At 44.1% G+C, this 27,279-nt stretch overlaps 8 protein-coding genes and 1 pseudogene across 15 annotated transcripts; 5 read left to right on the top strand and 4 right to left on the bottom strand.

Moving 5' to 3' along the window:
- The first annotated feature begins 6,469 nt into the window (after positions 1-6,469).
- Positions 6,470-6,917, top strand: LOC147643192 (uncharacterized; annotated as a pseudogene). Its single transcript, XR_015272257.1, has 2 exons — positions 6,470-6,577; positions 6,638-6,917. The product of XR_015272257.1 is annotated as an uncharacterized LOC147643192 (transcript).
- On the bottom strand, positions 6,870-7,732 carry LOC110180432 (uncharacterized). Its single transcript, XM_020948103.2, has one exon. The coding sequence runs from the start codon at positions 7,730-7,732 to the stop codon at positions 6,968-6,970; it is 765 nt and encodes a 254-aa protein (XP_020803762.2). The 3' UTR covers positions 6,870-6,967.
- A 291-nt stretch (positions 7,733-8,023) lies between these two features.
- On the bottom strand, positions 8,024-9,575 carry Cdk7 (Cyclin-dependent kinase 7). The gene is made up of 2 exons (XM_020948102.2): positions 9,415-9,575; positions 8,024-9,354 (listed from the first exon to the last, which is right to left on the bottom strand). The coding sequence occupies exons 1-2, from the start codon at positions 9,481-9,483 to the stop codon at positions 8,365-8,367; spliced, it is 1,059 nt and encodes a 352-aa protein (XP_020803761.1). The 5' UTR covers positions 9,484-9,575; the 3' UTR covers positions 8,024-8,364.
- Positions 9,576-9,581: 6 nt separating this feature from the next.
- On the top strand, positions 9,582-10,796 carry snf (U1 small nuclear ribonucleoprotein A snf). Its single transcript, XM_020948130.2, has 2 exons — positions 9,582-10,246; positions 10,311-10,796. The coding sequence occupies exons 1-2, from the start codon at positions 9,894-9,896 to the stop codon at positions 10,606-10,608; spliced, it is 651 nt and encodes a 216-aa protein (XP_020803789.1). The 5' UTR covers positions 9,582-9,893; the 3' UTR covers positions 10,609-10,796.
- A 95-nt stretch (positions 10,797-10,891) lies between these two features.
- TrxT (Thioredoxin T) lies at positions 10,892-11,996 on the bottom strand. 2 transcript variants are annotated; one of them, XM_020948133.2, is made up of 2 exons: positions 11,589-11,996; positions 10,892-11,525 (listed from the first exon to the last, which is right to left on the bottom strand). In XM_020948133.2, exon 2 carries the CDS (start codon positions 11,511-11,513, stop codon positions 11,061-11,063), a length of 453 nt encoding a protein of 150 aa, XP_020803792.1. In that variant the 5' UTR covers positions 11,514-11,525; positions 11,589-11,996; the 3' UTR covers positions 10,892-11,060. The 2 variants fall into 2 exon arrangements, with proteins under 2 accessions (XP_020803792.1, XP_086691599.1); XM_086835473.1 differs by having other exon boundaries at positions 10,892-11,520.
- Position 11,997: 1 nt separating this feature from the next.
- On the top strand, positions 11,998-12,879 carry dhd (deadhead). The gene has a single exon (XM_020948132.2). The coding sequence runs from the start codon at positions 12,050-12,052 to the stop codon at positions 12,482-12,484; it is 435 nt and encodes a 144-aa protein (XP_020803791.2). The 5' UTR covers positions 11,998-12,049; the 3' UTR covers positions 12,485-12,879.
- A 71-nt stretch (positions 12,880-12,950) lies between these two features.
- PGRP-SA (Peptidoglycan recognition protein SA) lies at positions 12,951-14,179 on the top strand. The gene is made up of 3 exons (XM_020948077.2): positions 12,951-13,714; positions 13,771-13,889; positions 13,963-14,179. Exons 1-3 carry the CDS (start codon positions 13,392-13,394, stop codon positions 14,145-14,147), a joined length of 627 nt encoding a protein of 208 aa, XP_020803736.2. The 5' UTR covers positions 12,951-13,391; the 3' UTR covers positions 14,148-14,179.
- Positions 14,180-14,186: 7 nt separating this feature from the next.
- Positions 14,187-19,367, top strand: LOC110180411 (putative ATP-dependent RNA helicase BoYb). Of its 6 annotated transcripts, none has more exons than XM_086835471.1 (2): positions 14,187-16,833; positions 17,014-19,367. In XM_086835471.1, exons 1-2 carry the CDS (start codon positions 14,368-14,370, stop codon positions 18,661-18,663), a joined length of 4,116 nt encoding a protein of 1,371 aa, XP_086691597.1. In that variant the 5' UTR covers positions 14,187-14,367; the 3' UTR covers positions 18,664-19,367. The 6 variants fall into 6 exon arrangements, with proteins under 6 accessions (XP_086691597.1, XP_086691596.1, XP_086691593.1 ...); XM_086835470.1 differs by having other exon boundaries at positions 14,187-17,031; positions 17,131-19,367; XM_086835467.1 differs by having other exon boundaries at positions 14,187-17,331; positions 17,371-19,367.
- Positions 19,366-27,107, bottom strand: Polr2A (RNA polymerase II subunit RpII215). Its single transcript, XM_020948064.2, has 3 exons — positions 26,665-27,107; positions 21,256-25,744; positions 19,366-21,166 (listed from the first exon to the last, which is right to left on the bottom strand). Exons 1-3 carry the CDS (start codon positions 26,743-26,745, stop codon positions 20,067-20,069), a joined length of 5,670 nt encoding a protein of 1,889 aa, XP_020803723.2. The 5' UTR covers positions 26,746-27,107; the 3' UTR covers positions 19,366-20,066.
- Positions 27,108-27,279: the final 172 nt, after the last annotated feature.

The raw sequence follows: 27,279 nt of genomic DNA, 5'->3' as shown, positions 1-27,279 counted from the left end.
CTGTTGATGCTGATCAAGAATATGTTTACTTAATAAAGGAGTCACTGCGTTGCAAACTTTTGACTAAAATAAGAACAATAAATATTGATTAAAAAAATAGCGAGTATTTTTTTAGCTTAGTTATGATCGATTTTTTTGCTTAGTTATGTGTTTTTTAAACTTTGATTTTTGGACAAAATTGTCACATAAATATATAGTTAAAATCAATTAAAAAATGTTATTATCATTTTAGTCAGAAGCTTTAAACTAAGTGAAGAAGTCATTTCCGACCATATAAATCATATATATTCTTGATCAGCATTAGCAGGCGGGTCGATCTAGCCATCTCTGATAAAAATTTAATTTTTAAAATATTTTTCAAAATTTTATAAGGGGTAACATCGTTAAATTTTTTTTAAAATTGGCAAAATTTTGCATTTTTAATTGAGTATGCAGATTTATTAGGATGAAAAATACTAACAAAGGACCGCTTTCCGAATTAAAATTAATGCATTTTTGGCTGAGTTATGAGATTTTTAAACTTTGATTTTTCGACAAAATTGTCACATAAATATATAGTTAAAATCAATTAAGAAATGGTTTTATAATTGTCATAATTAAGACTTACCGCAGTAGAGGACACGTGGCTTTTCCTTTATCCATATTGCTTATATCCATTCCAGGGTCATAATCTTGGTAATATTAACTAGCGTAATCATAGTATCGAAGATCACTTCCTGCTCATCCAGTTGTATTCCACCTGCCACTTCATATTTTTCACTCACTAATCACTTGCACAATAGATGTTAACGCTAGGTACCCCTAGGACAGACTGAGCTCGCGGCGACACAAGTGCCTCTATTTATAGGTCCCGAGTCAAGCAAACACAGAAAGTGAGAGCGAGAGAGTAAGAGCCGCCGCTAGAGAAAGGCAGAGCGACATGCAGAGTTAACTCCAGAGATGCACAGTGCGAGTGGGGATGGAAGTGGGACTTGGAGTAAGAGAGAGGGAGAGCGAGAGAACTGTTGATGCTGATCAAGAATATGTTTACTTAATAAAGGAGTCACTGCGTTGCAAACTTTTGACTAAAATAAGAACAATAAATATTGATTAAAAAAATAGCGAGTATTTTTTTAGCTTAGTTATGATCGATTTTTTTGCTTAGTTATGTGTTTTTTAAACTTTGATTTTTGGACAAAATTGTCACATAAATATATAGTTAAAATCAATTAAAAAATGTTATTATCATTTTAGTCAGAAGCTTTAAACTAAGTGAAGAAGTCATTTCCGACCATATAAATCATATATATTCTTGATCAGCATTAGCAGGCGGGTCGATCTAGCCATCTCTGATAAAAATTTAATTTTTAAAATATTTTTCAAAATTTTATAAGGGGTAACATCGTTAAAATTTTTTTAAAATTGGCAAAATTTTGCATTTTTAATTGAGTATGCAGATTTATTAAGATAAAAAATACGAACATAGGACCGCTTTCCGAATTAAAATTAATGCATTTTTGGCTGAGTTATGAGATTTTTAAACTTTGATTTTTCGACAAAATTGTCAAATAAATATATAGTTAAAATCGACTAAGAAATGGTTTTATAATTGTCATAATTAAGACTTACCGCAGTAGAGGACACGTGGCTTTTCCTTTATCCATATTGCTTATATCCATTCCAGGGTCATAATCTTGGTAATATTAACTAGCGTAATCATAGTATCGAAGATCACTTCCTGCTCATCCAGTTGTATTCCACCTGCCACTTCATATTTTTCACTCACTAATCACTTGCACAATAGATGTTAACGCTAGGTACCCCTAGGACAGACTGAGCTCGCGGCGACACAAGTGCCTCTATTTATAGGTCCCGAGTCAAGCAAACACAGAAAGTGAGAGCGAGAGAGTAAGAGCCGCCGCTAGAGAAAGGCAGAGCGACATGCAGAGTTAACTCCAGAGATGCACAGTGCGAGTGGGGGTGGAAGTGGGACTGAGAGTAAGAGAGAGGGAGAGCGAGAGAACTGTTGATGCTGATCAAGAATATGTTTACTTAATAAAGGAGTCACTGCGTTGCAAACTTTTGACTAAAATAAGAACAATAAATATTGATTAAAAAAATAGCGAGTATTTTTTTAGCTTAGTTATGATCGATTTTTTGGCTTAGTTATGTGTTTTTTAAACTTTGATTTTTTGACAAAATTGTCACATAAATATATAGTTAAAATCGATTAAAAAATGTTATTATAATTTTAGTCAGAAGCTTTAAACTAAGTGAAGAAGTCATTTCCGACCATATAAATCATATATATTCTTGATCAGCATTAGCAGGCGGGTCGATCTAGCCATCTCTGATAAAAATTTAATTTTTAAAATATTTTTCAAAATTTTATAAGGGGTAACATCGTTAAAATTTTTTTAAAATTGGCAAAATTTTGCATTTTTAATTGAGTATGCAGATTTATTAAGATAAAAAATACGAACATAGGACCGCTTTCCGAATTAAAATTAATGCATGTTTGGCTGAGTTATGAGATTTTTAAACTTTGATTTTTCGACAAAATTGTCACATAAATATATAGTTAAAATCGATTAAGAAATGGTTTTATAATTGTCATAATTAAGACTTACCGCAGTAGAGGACACGTGGCTTTTCCTTTATCCATATTGCTTATATCCATTCCAGGGTCATAATCTTGGTAATATTAACTAGCGTAATCATAGTATCGAAGATCACTTCCTGCTCATCCAGTTGTATTCCACCTGCCACTTCATATTTTTCACTCACTAATCACTTGCACAATAGATGTTAACGCTAGGTACCCCTAGGACAGACTGAGCTCGCGGCGACACAAGTGCCTCTATTTATAGGTCCCGAGTCAAGCAAACACAGAAAGTGAGAGCGAGAGAGTAAGAGCCGCCGCTAGAGAAAGGCAGAGCGACATGCAGAGTTAACTCCAGAGATGCACAGTGCGAGTGGGGGTGGAAGTGGGACTGAGAGTAAGAGAGAGGGAGAGCGAGAGAACTGTTGATGCTGATCAAGAATATGTTTACTTAATAAAGGAGTCACTGCGTTGCAAACTTTTGACTAAAATAAGAACAATAAATATTGATTAAAAAAATAGCGAGTATTTTTTTAGCTTAGTTATGATCGATTTTTTGGCTTAGTTATGTGTTTTTTAAACTTTGATTTTTTGACAAAATTGTCACATAAATATATAGTTAAAATCGATTAAAAAATGTTATTATAATTTTAGTCAGAAGCTTTAAACTAAGTGAAGAAGTCATTTCCGACCATATAAATCATATATATTCTTGATCAGCATTAGCAGGCGGGTCGATCTAGCCATCTCTGATAAAAATTTAATTTTTAAAATATTTTTCAAAATTTTATAAGGGGTAACATCGTTAAAATTTTTTTTAAAATTGGCAAAATTTTGCATTTTTAATTGAGTATGCAGATTTATTAAGATAAAAAATACGAACATAGGACCGCTTTCCGAATTAAAATTAATGCATGTTTGGCTGAGTTATGAGATTTTTAAACTTTGATTTTTCGACAAAATTGTCACATAAATATATAGTTAAAATCGATTAAGAAATGGTTTTATAATTGTCATAATTAAGACTTACCGCAGTAGAGGACACGTGGCTTTTCCTTTATCCATATTGCTTATATCCATTCCAGGGTCATAATCTTGGTAATATTAACTAGCGTAATCATAGTATCGAAGATCACTTCCTGCTCATCCAGTTGTATTCCACCTGTCACTTCATATTTTTCACTCACTAATCACTTGCACAATAGATGTTAACGCTAGGTACCCCTAGGACAGACTGAGCTCGCGGCGACACAAGTGCCTCTATTTATAGGTCCCGAGTCAAGCAAACACAGAAAGTGAGAGCGAGAGAGTAAGAGCCGTCGCTAGAGAAAGGCAGAGCGACATGCAGAGTTAACTCCAGAGATGCACAGTGCGAGTGGGGATGGAAGTGGGACTTGGAGTAAGAGAGAGGGAGAGCGAGAGAACTGTTGATGCTGATCAAGAATATGTTTACTTAATAAAGGAGTCACTGCGTTGCAAACTTTTGACTAAAATAAGAACAATAAATATTGATTAAAAAAATAGCGAGTATTTTTTTAGCTTAGTTATGATCGATTTTTTTGCTTAGTTATGTGTTTTTTAAACTTTGATTTTTGGACAAAATTGTCACATAAATATATAGTTAAAATCAATTAAAAAATGTTATTATCATTTTAGTCAGAAGCTTTAAACTAAGTGAAGAAGTCATTTCCGACCATATAAATCATATATATTCTTGATCAGCATTAGCAGGCGGGTCGATCTAGCCATCTCTGATAAAAATTTAATTTTTAAAATATTTTTCAAAATTTTATAAGGGGTAACATCGTTAAAATTTTTTTAAAATTGGCAAAATTTTGCATTTTTAATTGAGTATGCAGATTTATTAAGATAAAAAATACGAACATAGGACCGCTTTCCGAATTAAAATTAATGCATTTTTGGCTGAGTTATGAGATTTTTAAACTTTGATTTTTCGACAAAATTGTCACATAAATATATAGTTAAAATCGACTAAGAAATGGTTTTATAATTGTCATAATTAAGACTTACCGCAGTAGAGGACACGTGGCTTTTCCTTTATCCATATTGCTTATATCCATTCCAGGGTCATAATCTTGGTAATATTAACTAGCGTAATCATAGTATCGAAGATCACTTCCTGCTCATCCAGTTGTATTCCACCTGCCACTTCATATTTTTCACTCACTAATCACTTGCACAATAGATGTTAACGCTAGGTACCCCTAGGACAGACTGAGCTCGCGGCGACACAAGTGCCTCTATTTATAGGTCCCGAGTCAAGCAAACACAGAAAGTGAGAGCGAGAGAGTAAGAGCCGCCGCTAGAGAAAGGCAGAGCGACATGCAGAGTTAACTCCAGAGATGCACAGTGCGAGTGGGGGTGGAAGTGGGACTGAGAGTAAGAGAGAGGGAGAGCGAGAGAACTGTTGATGCTGATCAAGAATATGTTTACTTAATAAAGGAGTCACTGCGTTGCAAACTTTTGACTAAAATAAGAACAATAAATATTGATTAAAAAAATAGCGAGTATTTTTTTAGCTTAGTTATGATCGATTTTTTTGCTTAGTTATGTGTTTTTTAAACTTTGATTTTTGGACAAAATTGTCACATAAATATATAGTTAAAATCAATTAAAAAATGTTATTATCATTTTAGTCAGAAGCTTTAAACTAAGTGAAGAAGTCATTTCCGACCATATAAATCATATATATTCTTGATCAGCATTAGCAGGCGGGTCGATCTAGCCATCTCTGATAAAAATTTAATTTTTAAAATATTTTTCAAAATTTTATAAGGGGTAACATCGTTAAATTTTTTTTAAAATTGGCAAAATTTTGCATTTTTAATTGAGTATGCAGATTTATTAGGATGAAAAATACTAACAAAGGACCGCTTTCCGAATTAAAATTAATGCATTTTTGGCTGAGTTATGAGATTTTTAAACTTTGATTTTTCGACAAAATTGTCACATAAATATATAGTTAAAATCAATTAAGAAATGGTTTTATAATTGTCATAATTAAGACTTACCGCAGTAGAGGACACGTGGCTTTTCCTTTATCCATATTGCTTATATCCATTCCAGGGTCATAATCTTGGTAATATTAACTAGCGTAATCATAGTATCGAAGATCACTTCCTGCTCATCCAGTTGTATTCCACCTGCCACTTCATATTTTTCACTCACTAATCACTTGCACAATAGATGTTAACGCTAGGTACCCCTAGGACAGACTGAGCTCGCGGCGACACAAGTGCCTCTATTTATAGGTCCCGAGTCAAGCAAACACAGAAAGTGAGAGCGAGAGAGTAAGAGCCGCCGCTAGAGAAAGGCAGAGCGACATGCAGAGTTAACTCCAGAGATGCACAGTGCGAGTGGGGGTGGAAGTGGGACTGAGAGTAAGAGAGAGGGAGAGCGAGAGAACTGTTGATGCTGATCAAGAATATGTTTACTTAATAAAGGAGTCACTGCGTTGCTAACTTTTGACTAATATAAGAACAATAAATATTGAATTTAAAAATAGCGAGTATTTTAAGCTTAGTTATTTTCGATGTTCGATGAGAGCCTTTAATTCATAGTTAAACTGCAAGAATATATAAACTGTGGCATCTTGAAGTTCGTTTCCTTTTGTGTTTAATATAAAAAATATCTTATGAATAAGATTATTTATTATATATTATTTATATTTATTTTTGTGGCAACAAGCAACGTAATATTTCATTAAATTAAAGATTTAACTCGAGGTGATCTCTGCTTAATGACAGGTGCTTCGCTTTAATCATAACTTAGTTTATTTTACCAAGAATTTTAGGGGGCGTGATCAGCAGCCAGATCTCTCCTCCCAACACCTTACCCTTTTTATATTTGTGCTTGCAGGGACCAGAAATGCATTGGTGCTCCAGCCTTCCGTTCATTGCCCGGCATCGACAACTGGTGTGAGATCAACTGTCTCCGCTATCCGCCCAACTGTCCGGAGGAGGCCTGCCACTGCCCGTAAGTATTGGGGATCCTAAATAAAAACATAAACCTAATTCCCTACCATCTCACATCCAGACAAGAATGCGTGGCCATTGGCGAACTGGAGGGACAGGAGGGTGCCGATACTTACTGCATGGATCAATGCCTCAACTACGAATCGGAGTGCCCAAGCGACAAGTGTCGCTGTTACTAGTCCGGACGCGGATTTGCGGACCACAGCTGTGCTGCCCATCCATTGCCCACACCAACCACACACACCCCAAACACACTTCCCCCCCACTGAAGGATAACGAGAACAACGATGATGTATGCCATCTACGAAGCAAGGTCCAATGAATTAAATTTGATTCGACAATTTTCTGGGAGAATTTCAATGGGAGGAAAGCCATGTTGTTGCTTGGGAACTTAGGATGATCGATCATTGGTCGTGCCCCTTGCTCCCATCTCCGGATAATCCCGACTAGTTGGCTCGTACAAAAATGGTCGGGTGAAAGCCTCGAGCAGCTCACGCTGCTCCCGGAGCCGCCGGGTCTGGGCCATGGGTGATTCCACAACGTCTATGGTGCGACGAGCTCGGAACAGGGCGGATACGGTGCTGCCCAAACGCATCCAGCGTTCGGTGGCCCTCGATTCCAGCTGCATGGTGTATGGCATTACTTTTGTCAATTTGTTTTCGGATTTCTCTACGGCTTCCTTGTTGGTGGCCAGCGGTAACTCCATTGATTTATTGGAAACCGTTGGAAGCGCTTCACTCGAGGCCTGCATTGGCGATATCATCGTTTGGCTACGTATTAGCACCTCGGTGCGCTCCTCTTTGGTATCCTGTTCGCTGTCCTCCACTGGTAGGGCATCACAGCAGCCACCTTGCAGGTCACAAACATGGGCAAAGCTCGAGGCAATCCGACGCAATGAATATTCCTCATGCGGCTCTACAGCAGTAGGAGCAGCAGCAGTAGAAGCAGCTGCAGTAGGAGCTGCACGAGCTGGAGCAGCAGGAGCAGGACCCACTTGACTGCCGTTGCTCTCCGCCTGTTCCGCCAATGCTTTCTGCTTTTGACGCATTAAGCTTAAATTTATATTGGACACCAGATTACCATAGGTACGACGAAGCTCAGCACGCTGGCGACGTGTGTCCTCTGATTTCGGCTTCAAGGTGCTGCTACCTTTCATTATGACAATCTTGGATTTTGGTCAATTTCTGTGAAAAACTACTTCAAAAAAGTGCAATTAATTAAATAAAAGAAAACTATTTGCCGAATGTGTGTGCGCTGGGAATTTAGATTTTCGAATGTATTTTAAATTTTTTTGAAAAACAATGTTGGACGCTGTGCCGGTAGCGATAGACTAGCATCTCCGTAACGGAGAAGCCCCGACAACTGAATGAATTTTCACCGAATACTTTGACAATCACAATTGAAAAGGGAAAGTCACACAGACGGCAAACATGATTTCCTTTTAGTATTCCATTTTGGCTTACATCTTTAATAAATCATCCACTTGTCTTAATTATAAACTTAGCCTATTTTCTATCTGTCTCTCTTGATCTTCTTTTGTAACAAAACAAGGCAAGGAGTAGTAATATGCATATCGATGGCGAGCATTATGAGAATCGATGTACTTGGCATGGTTTCTCAAATGCAAGCAATTTCAATTACAAATGTTTGAGTACGAAGCTGATATTAATTAAGGCAATCTCTTAAGCAATTGCAATGCGAAAAATGCCTTAATCCCTAAATAGAAATTTGGGGAACACTTGCCGTTAGGTGACCAAAATTTCTGCTGACTCTTCTCTTGATTATAACTTAGAACTGCAAACGCTTCTTCTGGGCCAGGCCATTGCCTCGGACTGTGGTCTCTACCAGCTTCCGTTTGAGCACTGGCTTCTCGTCGTTCGTTGTCGCCGTCTCCTTGGCAGCCAGAATGGCCAAGGGCATTGGCAGCTTCGGACCCACTGTGGGCGCTGGCTTGTTGTGGAAATATGGTAGGCTCAGGGCCTCGCGACATGAGACACGCTTCAGCGGATTCATGCTGAACAGGCGACGCATCAAATAGATCAAATCATTGCCGGCAGCGGTAAAGATATTCTCCAGCGGCGTGCCGGGAAAGTTGCGAAACACTAGATAATCGTTTAGCTTGGCCGCATGCGGCCACTCCGATTCTGGCGGTGAACCGAGTGTGGCAAAGATGCGTGTCAGTTGATCCAAATCGGAATCGCCCGGCATGAAGGGTACGCGCAACATAAGCTCTGCCAGGATACAGCCGACGGCCCACATATCCACACCGGTGCCATATTGCCGGGCGCCAAACAGGAGCTCGGGGGACCGATACCAGCGTGTGACCACGTGATGCGTGTAGATGCGATTCGGTGAGCCAAAGGACTTGGCCAAACCGAAATCACCGATCTTGAGGATACCATCACTGTTCACCAGCAAATTGTTGGGCTTGAGATCGCGATGTAGAATCCAGTTCTGATGCAGGTACTCTAGTCCGCGCAGCGTCATTATGGCATACGCCTTGATGTTGCCTGGGGTCAATATGATCTTTGTGTCCTTGATAATTACCTCCAAGTCGGTGTCCATGAAGTCAAACACCAGCGAGACATTCGACATCTGGCCAAAGACGTCCACCAGTCCGATAATGTTCTCGTGCTGCAGCTCTTGCAGGATCTTGATCTCACGCAGTGCCGTCCGATTAATCCCATCCCGGGCATCCTCGCGTGATCCCTTCTTTATCTTCTTGACGGCCACAATCTGGCTGGTCACCATATCCCGCGCCTTGTAGACGATGGCAAACTGCAGACAACAAACAACCGCCATTAGGATTGGCTTCATCTGAAGCGCTGCCACACTTACCTGACCCTCGCCGAGGAAGGAAAGCTTGGCATAGCGATCCTTCTTGTCGTTCGCGTTGTTCGGTAGCATCGCACAGCCTCATAAATAACAATAAAAGTCAAGAAAGCCGGCGCGTGGCCCAAACAATACAATTTGCCAATAGGGATGAGCAGAAAAAGTATGTCTAGTTATCGATATACAGCTGAGTTTATCAAAAATGAAAGTAAATATTTATTTGTGATGTTTCTTATAACCAAAATTATGCTTTATATTTTAATTGCCCGTATAAGATTTTAACATCTTATAAATTTAATTAAATTAAGGAAACAGCTAAAGTATTCGATAGACAAATCGCACCCCTAGCAACATATACATTCGATAGGTAAGAAAATTCACGCGTCTTGTTATCGATAGGCCCATACGAGTTCTTTTTGCTTACTTTTTCATCCGGCTGAAAAAATCTTGTTTTTCTCGATTTAATTAAAATAAAAGCCGGCAAAATGGACGTGCGCCCCAACCAGACCATCTACATCAACAACCTGAACGAGAAGATCAAGAAGGAGGAGCTGAAGAAGTCGCTATATGCGATTTTCTCACAATTCGGCCAAATCCTCGACATTGTGGCACTAAAAACCCTAAAAATGCGCGGCCAGGCGTTCGTCATCTTCAAGGAGATCGGCAGCGCCTCGAATGCATTGCGCACGATGCAGGGCTTCCCCTTCTACGACAAACCGATGCGCATTGCCTACTCCAAGTCCGATTCGGATCTGGTGGCCAAGCTGAAGGGTACGTTCAAGGAGCGCCCCAAGAAGATTAAGCCACCGAAGCCAACGGTGGGCGCCGAGGATAAGAAGTGAGTGTTCATAAATAGAAGTGGCTTCATGTTTTGATACAAATTAACTTCAATTTCTTCACAGGGACAAGAAAAAGAAGCCGACCAGCACTGAGAACTCGAATCCGAATACACAGACCGAACAGCCGCCCAACCAAATTCTCTTCCTCACCAATCTGCCCGAGGAGACCAACGAGATGATGCTCTCCATGCTGTTCAATCAGTTCCCTGGCTTCAAGGAGGTGCGCTTGGTGCCGAATCGCCATGATATCGCCTTTGTGGAGTTCACCACCGAGTTGCAAAGTAATGCCGCCAAGGAGGCGCTGCAGGGCTTCAAAATAACACCGACGCACGCCATGAAGATCACCTTTGCCAAAAAGTAAGCTCCCGAACATACACAGGTAAAGTGTGTAAGGATCGGATCGGCTCGCTCGCTTGCCGGTGATGTCTGGCTGTTAAAGCACAACTCAAAACACATTTCCTGCTTTCCCGGGCTTTTGGCGGCGAGCTAGTCCTTTTTTTTAAACGCTCCTAAGTTTAATCTATAGAATAAATCGATATATAACTCTAATCATGTGAAGAACAAACCATTTTCTGTTAATTTTAAGAGAATGTGCGACAAGGCCAATTCCCCTTGACAAAAGCAATTGAGAAGGTATGGAATTCTTTAACTGATCACCAGAGCCTAGGCTATGTTTTTATAAGTTAAATAATCTTCAGAAATGGGCCACAGGATTTCTCGTATATATATATATAAGTGTATATATGTATGTGTCACGTGTCCTGTTTATATATAGGGATATCCTGTGCCCAGCGTAGTACAGGCTTTTCCTCTTTAGTTCTTTTCATGATCCTGGCTCTCTATTTCTCCTTGGCCACCATATAAAATGGGTGAGTTCTGCTGCTGCTGCGGGTCCTCTTCGATCGAGACTTCCTCATCGGCAGCGGCACCATCCACTTCATTTTCGGCGATATGCTTATCCATGGACTTCTTTAGCTTATCCATATTGGCCCCAATGATGGTATCCAGAACTTCACCCTCCTTGATCAGTATGAACGTTGGCATGCTGGTTATGTTAAAGTCTTCGGCAATATCTTCATTTTCATCGACATTTACTTTCAAGATCATCACGTGTTCGGAGTATTGATCGGCCAAAACGTTTAGCTTGGGAGCACAGACCTTGCACGGTCCACACCAGTTGGCAAAGAAGTCCAAGATGACAATTTTCTTGACGGCGCTGGAAATGCGCATGTCGAGCTCGGCCTTATCTTTGACCACGGACACCATTGTTCTTCTTACCTTAAAAAAAACAACGAATTTAGGTTTTATATTTAGTTTTTTACATCTTTAACCCGAGCTTACACCGTGATGGAGACGAATTCGTTGCGCAAGGCAGGCTACCAGAATTATTACACGCACTCGAGGTTAAGAAACCCCAATATTTTGCGGAAGTACAGAAAATTTCTAGGAAAAAATTATATCGGTTGAGGAGAAAAGTTGGAAAGAAAGCCTGGAGGTGGAATAAGACCAAAACGAATTTGACATTAACAATTTAAAGGCTAACTTGATACCAAAAAGAATTTTCGCAGCACACTACGTTAATTCAAATTTTGCCGGGCTTCCAAGCAGTGTGACCCTCAGTTGTCAAAGAACCATCCTTTGTTTGGCCACACTGCTGCGGCGGACATTTTGCCTCTGAAGCTTTGGCGGCCATTTTCAATTTGTGTTTGCCGAAGGGGAGAAATAGATAAATGAAGATACAGAGAGAGCGCAAGAGAGGGGCTAGAAATGCTAGAAGTTGGCGGGAATTCCAGGATCCACCAATGCGGGGGTATATAAGCCCCACCACCGCCATTTCCCCGTGCAGAAGCAGAAGCAACTCCAGCAAACTCCGTGAAATTAATCAACATCCGTTGTTCCAAGTCAACCCCGAAACCATGGCCACCGTACGCAGCATGAACGACTACTACAAGCGCGTGGAGGCCGCCGACAACAAGCTGATCGTGCTGGACTTCTATGCCACCTGGTGTGGTCCCTGCAAGATGATGGATCCCACGGTCAAGGCATTGGCGAAGAAGTACGCCTCCAAGGCGGTGGTTCTCAAAGTCGACGTGGATAAGTATGATGAGCTGACGGAGCGCTACAAGGTCCGCAGCATGCCGACCTTTGTGTTCCTCAAGAACAACCGGCGACTGGCGTCATTCAGCGGCTCCGACGAGGACAAGCTGACCACCATGATGGCCAAGCTGGTCAAGTAAGGAGACTGGAGCCGGAAGATGGTGTTGATGCTTTGCGATTTTATTCAGTGTTGTATGTTTTAGTTTAGAGACCAATTAAATCCTAACCTCAATCTCGGTGTATGTATTAGTGCGAAGAGGTGTGTGTCTGCGACATAACCTCGAAGAAAGTCTGAAAAAAAAATATTGTGATTCCTAATTATGTAACCCAAAATGCATTCTGTAAATTAGAATTAACAAAGACAAAAAATTAGCTTTAAGGTTAGGCACCAAACAATTCGATCATAAATAAATTGTAACCACTCATGACTTTAAATTAAAAAAAAACACTAATTTCTTATGTGGGGTTAAATGGTAATTTGGAGGGTCTTTTAAGCTTGTGAAAGATTCAAAAAATATTAATTAATTACCCTAAATAACTCTCTTTCAGTTGGAAATCTATAAAATACCTTGTTTAAAACATGATATTAATTACATATTAATTTCTTCGAAATTTGATACTGATTCCACTGTAAACGCTTATCAGCTAGCTTTATTAACATATATATAGATTATTAATGGCATTTATATATGTATGTATATATTACATATTTAATGTGATCTACATGGGAACGTCACATAGCCTTTATATGTTCGAAGAATAACTCGCATTCGTCACTAATTAGCTTGAAGTCGGAAATGCCGACGCAGATCTTTGGCTTACAACCTGTTTTCTATTGTTTGGGGCTTGGCAAAAAATAAAAACAAAAAGAACCACACAAAGAACACCGATCGGATCGTAAGATCTCCTCTCCGCCAGCTGCCTGGAATCCCGGGACTTCCCTCTGCAAGCTCGCGAAAGCTTGGCGCACACGCTGGCAATAATAAATCCGCGTCTGATAAGCCAAGTGGAGAGCAGTTCCCCGCTGGCACCAGATCTCTGCGCATCATGTCTTCCGCTTCTCGCTGGCCTGCCCAGCTTCTGGCTGCGGTTTGCCTCCTCGTGATGGTTACAGCGGTTTCAGTGGCCGCGGGCAAGGCATCGCGCCAACGCCCAACATCGACGGATGACTGCCCGGTGATCAAACTGAAGCGTCAGTGGGGCGGTAAGCCATCACAGGGCCTCCACTACCAGATCCGTCCCATTCGCTATGTGGTCATCCATCACACGGTCACGGGCGAGTGCAGTGGGCTCCTCCAGTGTGCCGAGATCTTGCAGAATATGCAGAACTATCATCAAACGGAGCTGGATTATGAAGATATCAGTTACAAGTAAGATTGAAGCGAATTATTGGAAATATTTACTCTATTTGTGACTTTCTGGGCAGCTTCCTAATTGGCAATGATGGCATCGTTTACGAGGGCACGGGCTGGGGCTTGCGTGGAGCCCACACCTATGGCTACAATGCAAACGGCACGGGCATAGCTTTTATTGGCAATTACGTGGGTAAGTTTTAGTTTAAAATAAACGTTAATACCTTTAATTGATACACACACACAACTCTCATTATTTTCGATAGACAAACTTCCAACGGCAGCTGCGCTGCAATCGGCCAAAAGCCTACTGCGCTGCGGCGTTCGCCAGGGGGAGCTGAGCGAGGATTACGCTCTGATTGCAGCCTCGCAGGTGATTAGTACCCAGAGTCCTGGTCTGACGCTGTATAATGAGATCCAGGAGTGGCCGCATTGGCTTTCAAATCCTTAAATAAAACATTATTTTTATGTATTTGGTACATACATGTATGTATGTTTGCGTGTAAGGGAAGCTCTGTTAAGGCGGCGATTTCGATTACCGATAAATCAGGACAGCTGGAATTTACAGTTTGACAATCAGTTTAACAAGTTCCAGCATTTTCAGAAGTTGTCTTCCTGTCGAACTGATCGCATCAAATAGAATCGAGCGAGTAAAAAAAAAAAAGGAAAATATGGCTTTTCATAAGAACAACGAACCGAAAACGGATTACAAGTATGATGACTCCATCGACATGACGGACATCCATCCGCTGTCGGCCACCAATTGCACCGATTTTGTGGTCGCCCATTCAAACACTATCTTGCGCCCGGTGCGCCAGCTGTCCGAGGTGTCGTTTCTGCCGCACACCCTGCAGGTGATGAGAAAACTGAGACTGGATCGGATGCTGCGCGTTCAGAGCCACACATGGCGCCATCTGATCATTGATCGTGGCCACGGTGCCATGGTTGTGGCCGGTCCCCGCAGTGGTCGCACCTTCAGCTATATTCCGCCCGTCTGCGATATAGCATTCCGTGTGATTAAGGAGGCCCACAAAGCGGATGTGGGTGGACCACTGATCGTGATTCTGGTACCAGATTTGGACCGCGTGCGTCATGTCACCGGCCACTGCCACGAATTTCTACGAATACTTAACCAGGACCGGATCTATACGCCCGTCTTGAACGTTCCAACGACCAAACCGCCGGGGTTCTATCATCGCCTTATCCATGGCGTTGGCTGCCTGGTGGCCACGCCCTCCCAGCTGGTCTTCGTTCTGGAGAATATAGATGATATTATGCAGTTCGAAAACATAAAGGTCATTGTCTACGACGACATCGATCTAATGGACCCGGAAATGTTAGCGAGGGCGGATAAGGTGCTAAAGAAGATATCGTCCAAAATTCTTTGCCATCCGCAGCTGATGATAGTCTCGCAGTCGTACGATCCCGCCCTGATGGCCAAGCTGAAGCTGTTGAACAGCAATCCGGCACTTATATTCGGCGACATTCTGGAGGCAGCTCTATACGGGGAAACGCACCTACGGATCGTTCTCGTTCCCGCCCAGGACAAGATCAACGAGGTGCGAAAGATGCTTCAGGTGCGTTCGCCCAAGTACCACCGCACGGTGATCTTCTGCAGTGACGATGGGGAAATGCGGCTTCTGGTAAAGCTTCTCGAGGAGAAGCACTCCTACAGATGTCTGCCATACTACCAGGACGCAAACCTCGGGGTGCGCGAGCAGTTTCATCAGTGGCAGTCTCACACACATGGCATCATCTTGTTGATCACCGACAATTGCCCGGAACTAAAGATCCGTAGTGCCCACACACTGATCCACTACAGCATGAGCAACAGCTGGAGTAAATTCAAGATGCGTCACCTGGCCATATCCGATAATCTGAACAACAAACTGCATAGCGACTTCTCCCGTCGTCGGAATCCCATACAGCTGAATTCCTTGGTCTTGCTGGATGAGACCAACCAGAAGCAGCTGCCACGTCTCGTGGACTTTGCACAAAGGTTTCAGCACGTGGATGACGACATCGTAGCCGTGGCCAAGCAAATCCGCCTGCAGTTGGCCAGGCTCACCGCCGACCAGAGCATTGTGTGTCGCCAGATAATGATGCTAGGCGATTGCATCAATAGCTCGTGTGAGGAGCGTCACTATGCTGACTATATGGATCAACCAATTCCCTCAGTGCCGACCTCGGGCGATGTGAAGATTCTACTGGTGCGTCTATATACGCCGACACACTTTTGCGTGCATATTTTGGAGCACCTGCCGCCTGGTAAATCCTGGATAGCATTCCCCTCGCTGCCGGTGGAAGATATGCGCCGTCAGCTAATGCAGGGCAACATCAATGAACGTTACTGGCCCCCGGTTGTTGGTACCATCTGCCTGTGTCTCATTGATGGCAAAAAAGCTCGTGTTCGGGTGCTCAGGGTGACACACATTAAGAGTGTAAACAATGCGGATCACAATCTTAAGGTATTGGTCCAGGCCATGGATGAGGATACGCGAATCTATAGCGTTAAATGCGGACATTTGTACAAATGCCCGGAGGAGTTGCAGGCGAAACCCCCGATGGCAATTGATTTGCGATTATTTGGCATAGTCCCCTATTCCGGAGAACGTGACTGGGCGTCGGAGGATCGTCAAGGCATTGAGAACACGCTGATGGGCCTGCCCGGTGAATGCTTTCTGCAGGCCACCGTGCAGTTTGCCACCGCACACACCATCTTTGTCCGCAATATGGTGGCCGTATCATTTGCCAAAAACGTTAAGATCCATATACGCCACTTCAGCCTGCGCAAGTACCTGATCGATAACAATTTGGGCAAGAGTTGTCAGCAGGCAAGGGACAAGATACTGGCCTTCTTCGAGGATGTGCTAAAAACTATAGTAGAGATGCAAGAAGCAGATCAGCTGAAGAACGACCAGGAGGAGATGGAAGTCGAGGAGCAGGAGATGGAAGTCGAGGAGCAGGAGGTGGAAGTCGAGGAACAGGAGGTGGAAGTCGAGGAGCAGAAGGTGGAAATTGAGGAGCAGAAGGTGGAAGTCGAGGAGCAGAAGGTGAAAGTCAAGGAGCAGGAGGTGAAAATCAAGGAGCAGACGGTGAAAGTCGAGGAGCAGAAGGTGAAAGTCGAGGAGCAGAAGGTGAAAGTCAAGGAGCAGAAGGTAAAAGTCAAGGAGCAGAAGATGAAAGTCAAGGAGCAGAAGGTGAAAGTCAAGGAGCAGAAGGTGAAAGTCAAGGAGCAGAAGGTGAAAGTCGAGGAGCAGAAGGTGAAAGTCAAAGAGCAGGTGAAAGGCAATGAGCAGGTGAAAAGCAAGGAGCAGGTGAAAGTCGAGGAGCAGGTGAAAGTCGAGGAGCAGAAGGTGAAAGTCAAGGAGCAGTTGAAAGTCAAGGAGCAGAAGGTGAAAGACGAGGAGCAGAAGGTGAAAGTCGAGGAGCAGAAGGTGAAAGTCAAGGAGCAGGTGAAAGGCAAGGAGCAGAAGGTGAAAGTCAAGGAGCAGGCGAAAGTCGAGGAGCAAAAGGTGAAAGTCGAGGAGCAGAAGGTGAAAGTCGAGGAGCAGGTGAAAGTCGAGGATCAGAAGATGAAAGCCAAGGAGCAGGTGAAAGTCGAGGAGCAGAAGGTGAAAGTCGAGGAGCAGAAGGTGAAAGTCGAAGAGCAGGTGAAAGTCGAGGAGCAGAAGGTGAAAGTCGAGGAGCAGAAGGTGAAAGTCGAGGAGCAGGTGAAAGTCGAGGAGCAGAAGGTGAAAGTCAAGGAGCAGGTGAAAGTCGAGGAGCAAAAGGTGAAAGTCCAGGAACAGAAGGTGAAAGTCGAGGAGCAGAAGGTGAAAGTCAAGGAGCAGGCGAAAGTCGAGGAGCAAAAGGTGAAAGTCGAGGAGCAGAAGGTGAAAGTCAAGGAGCAGGTGAAAGTCGAGGAGCAAAAGGTGAAAGTCCAGGAACAGAAGGTGAAAGTCGAGGAGCAGAAGGTGAAAGTCAAGGAGCAGGTGAAAGTCGAGGAGCACAAGGTAAAAGTCGAGGAGCAGAAGGTGAAAGACGAGGAGCAAAAGGTGAAAGTCGAGGAGCAAAAGGAGAATAATTCCCCCAATGCACCAGTTTTCAGAATGAAATTCAAAGACGTGCTCCCAATGGGTTTAAAACATGTCAGACAGCGTAAGGAGCAGGAGCAAAAGAGGGAGCAAGACAAGGATCAGCAACTGAAGCAGGAGGAGGCCAAAAAGGCAGATAAGCAATCACAGAATAATGAAGGCCTCAAACAGCTGGTCCAATGCGTCAATAACATTGCCGCTCTGCAAATAGAGGACGCCAAGACAATGCCGGATCAGGATAACAGCCAGATGCTCTTAGCTGCAAGCAAGCTACTTGACCATATGGAAAATGGAGCTCCTGATGTCAGTGGCAAGCCAAAGAAGTCCCCTAAGAAGCAGTATACGAAATCTTCCGATTTCAAAGTTACTCCGCCACGTGACCCGAGGGTGCAACACAAACTCCCTCCGAATGTGAAGCGACCACGGACTACATACTATCAGACCCTAGCCACATTGGAGCTGCAGGTGGAGCTGCCCGATGATAAATACAGGTATACAGCTGTTCTGGTTGATAATAATGTCTTATTCCAGGCCATTCATCCCTCATTGGATCAATGCTATCAATTCCAATTGCCCATGGGTGTACCATATATGGCACTGAAACACTATTTGCGCGGACGTACTATCTACATGAGTGTTAAGAAAAGAATGGCCATGCCAGATCCATTGAACTATCATCACTATCGACACTTTCTAAAACCCAATCATGAGCAGTTTGGCAACATGGATGCTCATCAAGAGGAGCAAGTGGAGAAGTTTTATAAATATGGCCAGAATATGAAAATCAAGGAGATTAAATACAAGGAAAAAGAGGACGAAGAGAGTGCTGAAGAAGACTGTAACATGGATGGAATCGAGCGTGGAGATGATAATGACCGATACGAAGACTAATGAAGCTGTAAGCTTTCCTCAAAGACGAAGATTAAGAGAACGAGGAGAGTGATGAAGAAGACCGTAACATGGATGGAATCAAGAATGGATATAATTATGATCAATACGAAGACTAATGAAGCTGTAAGCTTTGCTCAAAGACGAAGATTAAGAGAACGAAGAGAGTGCTGAAGAAGACCGTAACATGGATGGAATCAAGAATGGATATAATTATGATCAATACAAAGACTAAGGAAGCTGTAAGCTTTGCTTAAAGACAAGAATTAAGAGAACGAAGAGAGTGCTTAAGAAGACCGTAACATGGATGGAATCGAGAGTGGATATAATTATGATCAATACGAAGACTAATGAAGCTGTAAGCTTTGCCAAAATACAAGGTTGCTTGATTATAAAGCATCCATTCCTGCATGAGTTAAATTTAACAATTTTATACATAATACATATGTACCAAAAAAGAGAGTTCGCTCTTTTCACAAAAAGAAACAAGAGGGGAAAGGAGACTAAATCTTTTCCCATCTCGCTTAAAGAGTAAGAGCAAAATTGGAGTTTCGTTTAATTTTACTCTCAAAATTTTTTAACGTTTTGTCCCACTAAATGCAACGATTAAAAAATGCTTTCTGAAATCAATCTAAATAAAGAATAGATCAAAATTTATTAAATTTTCAAAGATCTTTAAATAAATGAATTAAACATTTAGCATCATAGTTTATGAATTTTTGTATTTATTATTTAACTATATGGGTTTTATTTGATTGGTCTTAATTTACAAAAAAAGGGTTTTCGGTTTTGGTCATAAAAATATATATATATGTTTGTATATATAGATATATGGTTATATAGATTATATGCATGCCTATATACAATATAGTATGCAGGCAACAAAACTTTCTTTCTGGGACTGCAGCAGACATAACTTGTGTGTAGGCTGTTTTTTGTTTAAAAAAAAATATATAGTAATATGTGATATTAAGAAGACGATTCCTATTATAGTGGGGGGGGGAACAACCCCACGGTTCATTCATTACTCTCTGTTATCATTTTTACCTTATCAACTATGGTCTCTAACTATATATAGGTCACGATACAAACAATGCAAAGAAAGAAACTCTGGTAATTTTTGATAAAAATTAAATAAAATGTTGAATGATCTTGGGTTAATCTGCGATTTGTGTTTTTTAATCGGAATTCAATAAATTTAAGTGTGGAGAATGTGCAATCAATGAAATCTAAACGTAATTGTCCAACTTTTGAAATTATAAACTAATATAATAGTAATAACCGCTTTCCCCCCTAAAAGGATCGAACAATAAAAGGGATGTCTTAACCACAACTTACCCACTATGGGGATTCAACTACTATATCTTCAGTATATTAATTTTCCTGGTTCTAATTTGCTGACTCCTTTAATCGTCACTTTCCTCGAACGTCGGACTACTGGGCGAGTACGCCGGACTTGTGGGACTGTAGTGCGATGGCGCCGTTGGTGAGTACATCGGAGATGTGGGCGAATAGTTACGGGCCGTTGGCGTGTACGTCGGCGATGTGGGCGAGTACTTGGTGCTGCTGGGTGAATATATGGACATGTTGGGCGAGTAGCGTGGACTTGTCGCCGAGTATGTGGAGCCAGTTGGACTGTACTGGTTCGACGGTGAATGTTGCGGCGAACTCGGAGAGTAGAGCGGTGACGTCGGTGAATATTTGGGTGAGGCCGGTGAGTACTGCGGTGATCCGGGCGTATATTGCGGTGATCCTGGTGAACCATCGTACGAGGGTGATGGCGGTGAGTACGTCGGTGATGTTGGCGAGTACTTCACTCCCGTTTGCGAGTAGGCTGGTGAGGCTGGTGAATAATGTGGAGATGCCGAATAGTTTGGACTCGTTGGCGAGTAGGAAGGTGTTACTGGCGTGTAATTCGGACTCGTTGGTGAGTACGAAGGCGATGTGGGCGAATAGCACGGTGAAGTCGGTGAGTACGATGGACTCGAGGGCGAGTACGATGGAGATGTCGGTGAATAAGATGGAGAATTAGGTGAATAGTTTGAAGAGTTTGGTGAATAGGCATTGCCTGGTGAGTACATGTTGCTTCCGCTGCCGGCAAACGATGGACTCGACTGGAAATTCGACGTGGGCGAGTAAACCGGTGACGTCGGTGAATATCCAGATGACGATGGCGAATAACCCGTAGACTGGGGATTGAAATTCGGTGTCGTTGAGGCATAACGCGGACTTGCAGATGCATATAGCGGCGATGTCGGTGAATAATTGGGACTGGATGGTGAGTAGTTCGGTGAGGCTCCACCAGGCGAAGAGGCCGTGTAGTTGGGACTTGTGGGCGAATACGAGGGCGACACACTGGGCGAGGTAGGGAAATATGGTGACATCGAGGGTCCCGGTGAGCTGGGCGATGAGCCTGGATGCGCTGGTGACCAACTGGGCGACATACCAGATGCATCCGAAGCTGCCGAGGGTGAGAAACTGGGTCCACCCGGTGTCATGGCACTCACTGGAAACGCAGAAAGAAAAGAGAGGCAAATAGGCGTATTAATTACAAACGTTTTCAAGTTTTGCAATTTAAAAACAACAAGTACTCACCATGGCCTGGCGGCGAGAAGTAGCGCGGCGTGTTGCAGTTAACCCACGGCGTCATTGGAGGCGTCATGCTCGGCGTTGAGCCACCGCCAATGAACATGGCAGCACCGCCCAGCATACTGCTGCCCAGTGTATTGGGAATCTCAATGCCGAAACGGCACTTTTCAGCATCCAGCAGCAGATCGAAGCAGCCGGTACCCATTTTGGGCAACTGTCCCATGATAATGTTCTCGGATACACCTCTCATTGGATCGGTTTCAGCATGAGCGGCGGCATCCATAAGCACATCCACTGTCTCCTCGAAGGAGCAACGCATAAGAGCACCAGTATCCTGCCTATTGATACCGTGACGTGTGATGGCCATCAAGTGACCCTTGGCGGTCATCACGTCGCACAACAGGGCCAAGTGACGATAGTTCACGTACAGGCCATAGAACTGCAGGACAGCGTTCATTTCCTTCTCGACAGACTTTCGCACCGCCTCGATACCCAGCACCTGGAAGATCTCGCAGATGTCGTTGGACGAGGTACGAATGGGGTCAACATCACGTTCGGAGAGCACCTTCATCATCGATGTGCCGTCCGTCTCAAGCAGCCATTCACCGATGGCCTTAAACTCTCCCGTCTCTGTGATAACAATGCGCTTCTTGCTGTCCGTTTGCGGCAAATGCATATACACCTTGCCAATGGCCTCAATGCCCTGCAGTGTCATATCCGACAGCATGTTGGCTTCGATGCAACGCAGGAACATGTCATCCTCCATCTTGTCGACGGCCTCGTCCTCATCCTGGAACTTGTTCTCCTCATTGTTCATAATCCTGATGCGCAGCACCAGCTTGTCCGCATTGTCGTCGTTAAAGATGCAGTTGAGATCCTCACCGAAACCCACATTGATCTTCTCGGCAATCTGCTCCATGGTCAGCTTCTTGTCCGTCATTCGTTTGCGATCCAGCTCGATGCGGAGTAGCCAGGGTGAGATGCGCGTGGGATCAAAGTCAGGCATTTCGTAGTAAACATTGACAAACTCCTGATCCTCGGATATCACCGTTCGCTGTGGATCCGGATCGTAGTAAATTGCTGTATTGGCCGTCACCTTGCGCAGCGTTGTATGCTCCAGCCGGCACAGCACATTCTTGGCCTTCTCCGCATCACGGGCAGCACCGCCAGTGAGGAAAACTGTTAGTGATGGGGCCTTGGGCTTCTTGGAGATATTGATAATCTCCTTGAGACGCGGCACACCCAGGGTTACGTTTTTCGAGGACACACCAGCAAAATGGAAAGTGTTCAGTGTCATCTGTGTGGCAGGCTCACCCAAACTCTGGGCAGCCAAGGCGCCCACCATCTCGCCGGGATTGGCTTGAGCCTGCTGGAATCTCGTCTCAATTTCTCCAATCAACCACTCGAATGCCTCGGCTGACAGACGGAACTCCTCCGACACGTACTTGGTGCAGAGTGTGGACCGGATAAGGCACTGGAACAGCAGTGTGGCATTCTCATTGGCCTGCTTCGATATGCGGTCGTTGCCCGTCACAATGACGCATCTCTCCAGCAATCCTTTGACGCCATTGATCACCCGCATGGGCGACAAGTCCGTGGGCAGTCGTTTGTTAATGTGAAAGATCTTCTGTACGTTCCAAATCATACGCTGGAGATTACACGGCAGCACCACCTTGGAGTCACCATTGGGGAAGATTTGTCGCAAACTGTCACGATCGGAGACCAGATGATCCCACTCAGCCTCCAGTTCCTGGATTGCCTCGCTGCTGTCGGTGACCTCCTTGATTACATCGTCATTGAACACCTTCCGCATGTACCGCTCGTTGCTCCAGTCGAATTTGAAACGCTTCTCGAATGCCTTGTTGGATAGTTTGACGGTTGGCAAATTCTGGAACTCCACCAACTCACCGCAGAGACCATCCTCGCCATAACGCAACTGGATCAGTTGACCCACAGAGTTACGCACGGTGCCATCATAGTTCACCATCACCGACTCCATAGCCTTGATGAGACGTCGCTGAATGTAACCAGTCTCGGCTGTCTTGACGGCGGTATCAATGAGACCCTCACGACCACCCATGGCGTGGAAATAGAACTCGGAGGGTGTCAAACCGGCCAGATAGGAATTCTCCACAAAGCCACGCGACTCGGGACCATAATCATCCTTGATGAAATGCGGCAGGGTGCGCTTACGGAATCCGTATGGTATACGCTTGCCCTCAACGTTCTGCTGGCCCACACAAGCGATAACCTGTGAGATGTTGATGTTGGAACCCTTCGAACCGGACACCACCATGGCCTTTAGATTGTTGTACTCGGTAAGAGATTTCTTGGCGGAGCCACCGGTCTTGTCACGAGCATCGTTCAGAATGCGATTCACCTTGTTCTCGAATGTCTGACGCAACGTGTTGCCTGGCGTTGGCTCCAGTTCCATGTTGTGCGCCTTTTGGATAACGTTTATCACATCATCTTTGGCCTTCTTAATGGCCATCTGGATCTCGTTATATGTCTGCGGATCGGCAATTGTGTCACCAATACCAATACTATGGCCTTCCAGAAGTAGCCAGTTATTGATCACCGTCTGGATGTTGCCATAGAATCGACCGGCAATCTCGTGTCCCAGTTCCAGGAAACAGATATGCAACAGCGAACCGGCCGATGTTCCCAGCGTCTTCTTACAGAGAATGCCCATAATCAGTTCACCGTGTTCCACCATTACTTTGGTGTCACCGGGTGATATCCATTTGTAGGGACCATCGTCCTCCTCATCGGGATGCGTAGAATGCGTACGGATCATGTTCACATTGCCGGGTATAATCAAAGAGAAGATCTGCTTGCCGGTCCACAGGGGGCGAGGCTTCAGGATGCATGGCTGCGGCATTTTGCCATCCCACGTGGGCAGGAACATCAACAGATTCATCATTTGTTCTCGGGTTATGAAGACATCTCGTTTGGTCATCTTACGGACCGCTGTCAGTGTGTCCTGCACAATACCCATGACGGGTTTGTTCGCCTGCGGTGTAATAATCTGTCTGGGTGTTATATGGATGTTCTCCACCTCGGCACGCGTCTCCATCGACTGGGGAACATGGAGGTTCATCTCGTCACCATCGAAATCAGCATTGTAGGGCGATGTACACGAGAGGTTCATGCGGAAGGTAGACCACGGCAGCACCTTCACTCTGTGCCCCATCATACTCATCTTGTGGAGTGTGGGCTGACGATTGAAGATGACCAGATCGTCGTCACGCAAATGCCGTTCCACTTTGTAGCCGCACTGGAGATGCAGGTCCGAGGATTTGGGATGGAAACGCAAATCAATGCGCTCGCCATTGTCACGGACAATGTATTTAGCGCCCGGATATTGTGAGTTACCTCTCCGCACCAGCTCCTGCATCCGATCGATATTGAAGGGAGTGACCAACTCGGGGAACGTCAGATTCTGGGCAATGGAGCGCGGTACACCGACCTGATCGATACGTAAATTGGGATCCGGTGTGATGACAGTACGCGCCGAGAAGTCGACACGTTTGCCCATCAAATTTCCTCGAATCCTGCCCTCCTTACCCTTGAGACGAGCCTTGATGGCTTTCAGGGGTTTGCCGGACTTTTGCATGGCTCTGGGCATGCCGGGCATATCGTTGTCCACCAGGGTGGCCACATGGAATTGCAGCATTTTGATGTTCTCCTGAATAACATGCGCAGCCGCTCCACTGGCCTCGTTCTTTCGCAGCTCATTGTTGGCCTTGATAATATCGGATAGCTTGTGAGTCAAATCATCCTGATTCTTGGCCGCACCGAACATCACGACAGCCGGACGGACGGCTAGCGGCGGTACAGGCAACACAGTGACAATCATCCAATCGGGGCGAGCGAATTTGGGATCCATGCCCAGCAGAATGCATTCTTCATCGGTGATGTGCTTTAGGATCTCCCACACGCGTTCCGCTGACACTACAATCTTCTTTTCCTGCGAGTCCTCGTTGGCATGTTTCCATTCTGCCGTTAAATCCAATCCAGTTCTCCTAATGGACGGCTGATAGTGACCGCAACCGCCGTGACCGGGCTTCTTGTTTGGATCCGGCGGCTGGTTGTCCTTGGTCAGGTCCATGTCCTCGCCACCCTCGCAAATGGTCTTACCCTTGCACAAATCGTAGACGTAGGCCAAACGCTTGCGAGGCTGTCCCTTCGACTTGAGCATGATCTCCTTGATTTTGGGATTTTGCGGGGAAACCAGCATTTTGGAGCAATAAAAGCATACGCAACGCAGAATCTTGATGGTTTTTGTGACGAAACCAATGTGGAAAACCGGCTTGGCCAGATCAATGTGTCCAAAATGACCCGGACATTCGGTCATGTTGCCGGCACAGGTCTGGCACCTTGATGTTCTGTCAATGACACCCTGTCGCGGATCCATAAGGCCACCCAACTTGGGTCGTCCGCCCTCCATTGTCTCGGCGAACTGGACGCCGCCCTCGGTGACGGACATGCGGCGCTGCAAAAGGGAGAGCAGGGTTAAAAGTTAATTAAAAGTTAGGGTTGGTCAAGGATCAGATATGTTTTGGGGGAATTAGGGAGTTCATGGGACATTTTTAATAGATATTAAAGTAAATATACAGATGGTTCATAGGCTAAACTGTACTCAAATTCGCATTTTCTTCGACTAATGTTTATTTGAAAAATATACTTTCCACAGAACTAGAAAGTCTTTTGTAAATGGAGAGTCGCAGTGGAGTAAGCTTTTCTTACAATTTTCACAGAAAAGAACCTGTAAAGGCATTGTGTTTGGGTTTGTTCCCAGGAAAAGCTATTGATACCTTTCCGGTGCAGTGAAGAAACCGGAAAAATTGGTAATAAAAACCCTAGATCTAGACATATTCCTTCCTTGCTGTATGAGTCATGCCAGACGGAGTTATTAAATATTATATAATTAAATTTAGGACGTATTTTAGCATGTAATCAGTTGGTTTCTATATGTTTTACTATATTATTTAGATCTATACTGGGTTAAACATTGATATATTCAAGATATTCATGGCCTAGTTAATGCTTTTTAAATTATTTAGGTTATTTTGTATGTTTTAAGACAGTTTCCCAGCAAAACCTAGCATTTACATTTACATATATTTACTGGATCCTCTCATATTACGAGAAACCTGCCTCGGATCGCACTCCTTCGAATTAAGGGTTAGATTCAGACTCGGGACACTCTTAATGCTACCTAAAACTGGATAAGTTAATGCATATTTTGGCATAATTTCATCCTTTGTTTATTTTGCATATTCCATGCATTACGCTTGCGATTGCGAATTTCCACGAATTTTCGGTACTATTTTTTTCAATATGGCGTCGCAGACGAAAGGGCATGGGAATGGGGGAACTGTTGCTGCTGCTAAATGCTACTGCTGCACTCACAATTTCATCAGGTGACAAAATGCCGAACTGTACACGCTTCACCTGGCGCAACGGCGCCTTTGAGTCTGTTGTGGTGCTCATCCTGGCTGCTGGACCCCACTAAGTGGTAGCGACCGCGCCAGCTAACTTTCCGCTTGATGTTTCGCTGGTGGGCTGCTGCGGCTGCTGCGTCGTCACACTTTTCACCTACTCCGCAAGTCGCGGTGCAAATACGAGTGGGAAAACGTAAGCGAGCACGCGGCGCAACGGAAAATAACGAAAAAGAGCAGAGGCCGGTTCGGTAAACAATCACTGTTTGTTTTCGACGCGATCGATGTGCATTCTTTAACGGATTCGCGCAAAAAACACACAAGAATACAATATTCGCGTTTTTCGTGACAAAGCGCACACCACGCTAGAGAAGGCCTCGAACCGATTGTGCTATCGCCTAGAGCTGAGGTTTGTACCGATAACAGGCCCTATCGATTGCTTTTCGACTATCGATGTTGAGAGCACACAATAAATGATCTGGTTTTTCGTGACAAAGCGCACACCACGCTAGAGAAGGCCTTGAAACGATTGTGCTATCGCATAGAGCCGATGTTTTTAGCAATCACGGGCCCTACCGATTGCTTG

The sequence above is a fragment of the Drosophila serrata genome, unplaced genomic scaffold, assembly GCF_035046125.1.
Source record: "Drosophila serrata isolate PLE 108 unplaced genomic scaffold, ASM3504612v1 contig_276, whole genome shotgun sequence".
NCBI classification, from domain to species: domain Eukaryota; kingdom Metazoa; phylum Arthropoda; class Insecta; order Diptera; family Drosophilidae; genus Drosophila; species Drosophila serrata.
Note: the sequence above shows the minus strand (reverse complement) of the source record. Positions and strands in the feature narration are given on the sequence as shown.

What these genes read in the sequence shown, in the direction of transcription:
- LOC110180432 (XM_020948103.2), bottom strand. Translation starts at nt 7,732, where the DNA reads ATGAAAGGTAGCAGCACCTTGAAGCCGAAATCAGAGGACACACGTCGC.
- Cdk7 (XM_020948102.2), bottom strand. Translation starts at nt 9,483, where the DNA reads ATGCTACCGAACAACGCGAACGACAAGAAGGATCGCTATGCCAAGCTT. An exon ending in CCTTCCTCGGCGAGGGTCAG is followed by an intron (nt 9,355 to 9,414) that starts GTAAGTGTGGCA and finishes TGTTGTCTGCAG; the next exon opens with TTTGCCATCGTCTACAAGGC.
- snf (XM_020948130.2), top strand. Translation starts at nt 9,894, where the DNA reads ATGGACGTGCGCCCCAACCAGACCATCTACATCAACAACCTGAACGAG. An exon ending in GTGGGCGCCGAGGATAAGAA is followed by an intron (nt 10,247 to 10,310) that starts GTGAGTGTTCAT and finishes ATTTCTTCACAG; the next exon opens with GGACAAGAAAAAGAAGCCGA.
- TrxT (XM_020948133.2), bottom strand. Translation starts at nt 11,513, where the DNA reads ATGGTGTCCGTGGTCAAAGATAAGGCCGAGCTCGACATGCGCATTTCC.
- dhd (XM_020948132.2), top strand. Translation starts at nt 12,050, where the DNA reads ATGCGGGGGTATATAAGCCCCACCACCGCCATTTCCCCGTGCAGAAGC.
- PGRP-SA (XM_020948077.2), top strand. Translation starts at nt 13,392, where the DNA reads ATGTCTTCCGCTTCTCGCTGGCCTGCCCAGCTTCTGGCTGCGGTTTGC. An exon ending in TATGAAGATATCAGTTACAA is followed by an intron (nt 13,715 to 13,770) that starts GTAAGATTGAAG and finishes CTTTCTGGGCAG; the next exon opens with CTTCCTAATTGGCAATGATG. An exon ending in TTTTATTGGCAATTACGTGG is followed by an intron (nt 13,890 to 13,962) that starts GTAAGTTTTAGT and finishes TATTTTCGATAG; the next exon opens with ACAAACTTCCAACGGCAGCT.
- LOC110180411 (XM_020948075.2), top strand. Translation starts at nt 14,368, where the DNA reads ATGGCTTTTCATAAGAACAACGAACCGAAAACGGATTACAAGTATGAT.
- Polr2A (XM_020948064.2), bottom strand. Translation starts at nt 26,745, where the DNA reads ATGAGCACCACAACAGACTCAAAGGCGCCGTTGCGCCAGGTGAAGCGT. An exon ending in TTTTGTCACCTGATGAAATT is followed by an intron (nt 25,745 to 26,664) that starts GTGAGTGCAGCA and finishes TCCCTTTTGCAG; the next exon opens with CGCCGCATGTCCGTCACCGA. An exon ending in CTTCTCGCCGCCAGGCCATG is followed by an intron (nt 21,167 to 21,255) that starts GTGAGTACTTGT and finishes CTGCGTTTCCAG; the next exon opens with TGAGTGCCATGACACCGGGT.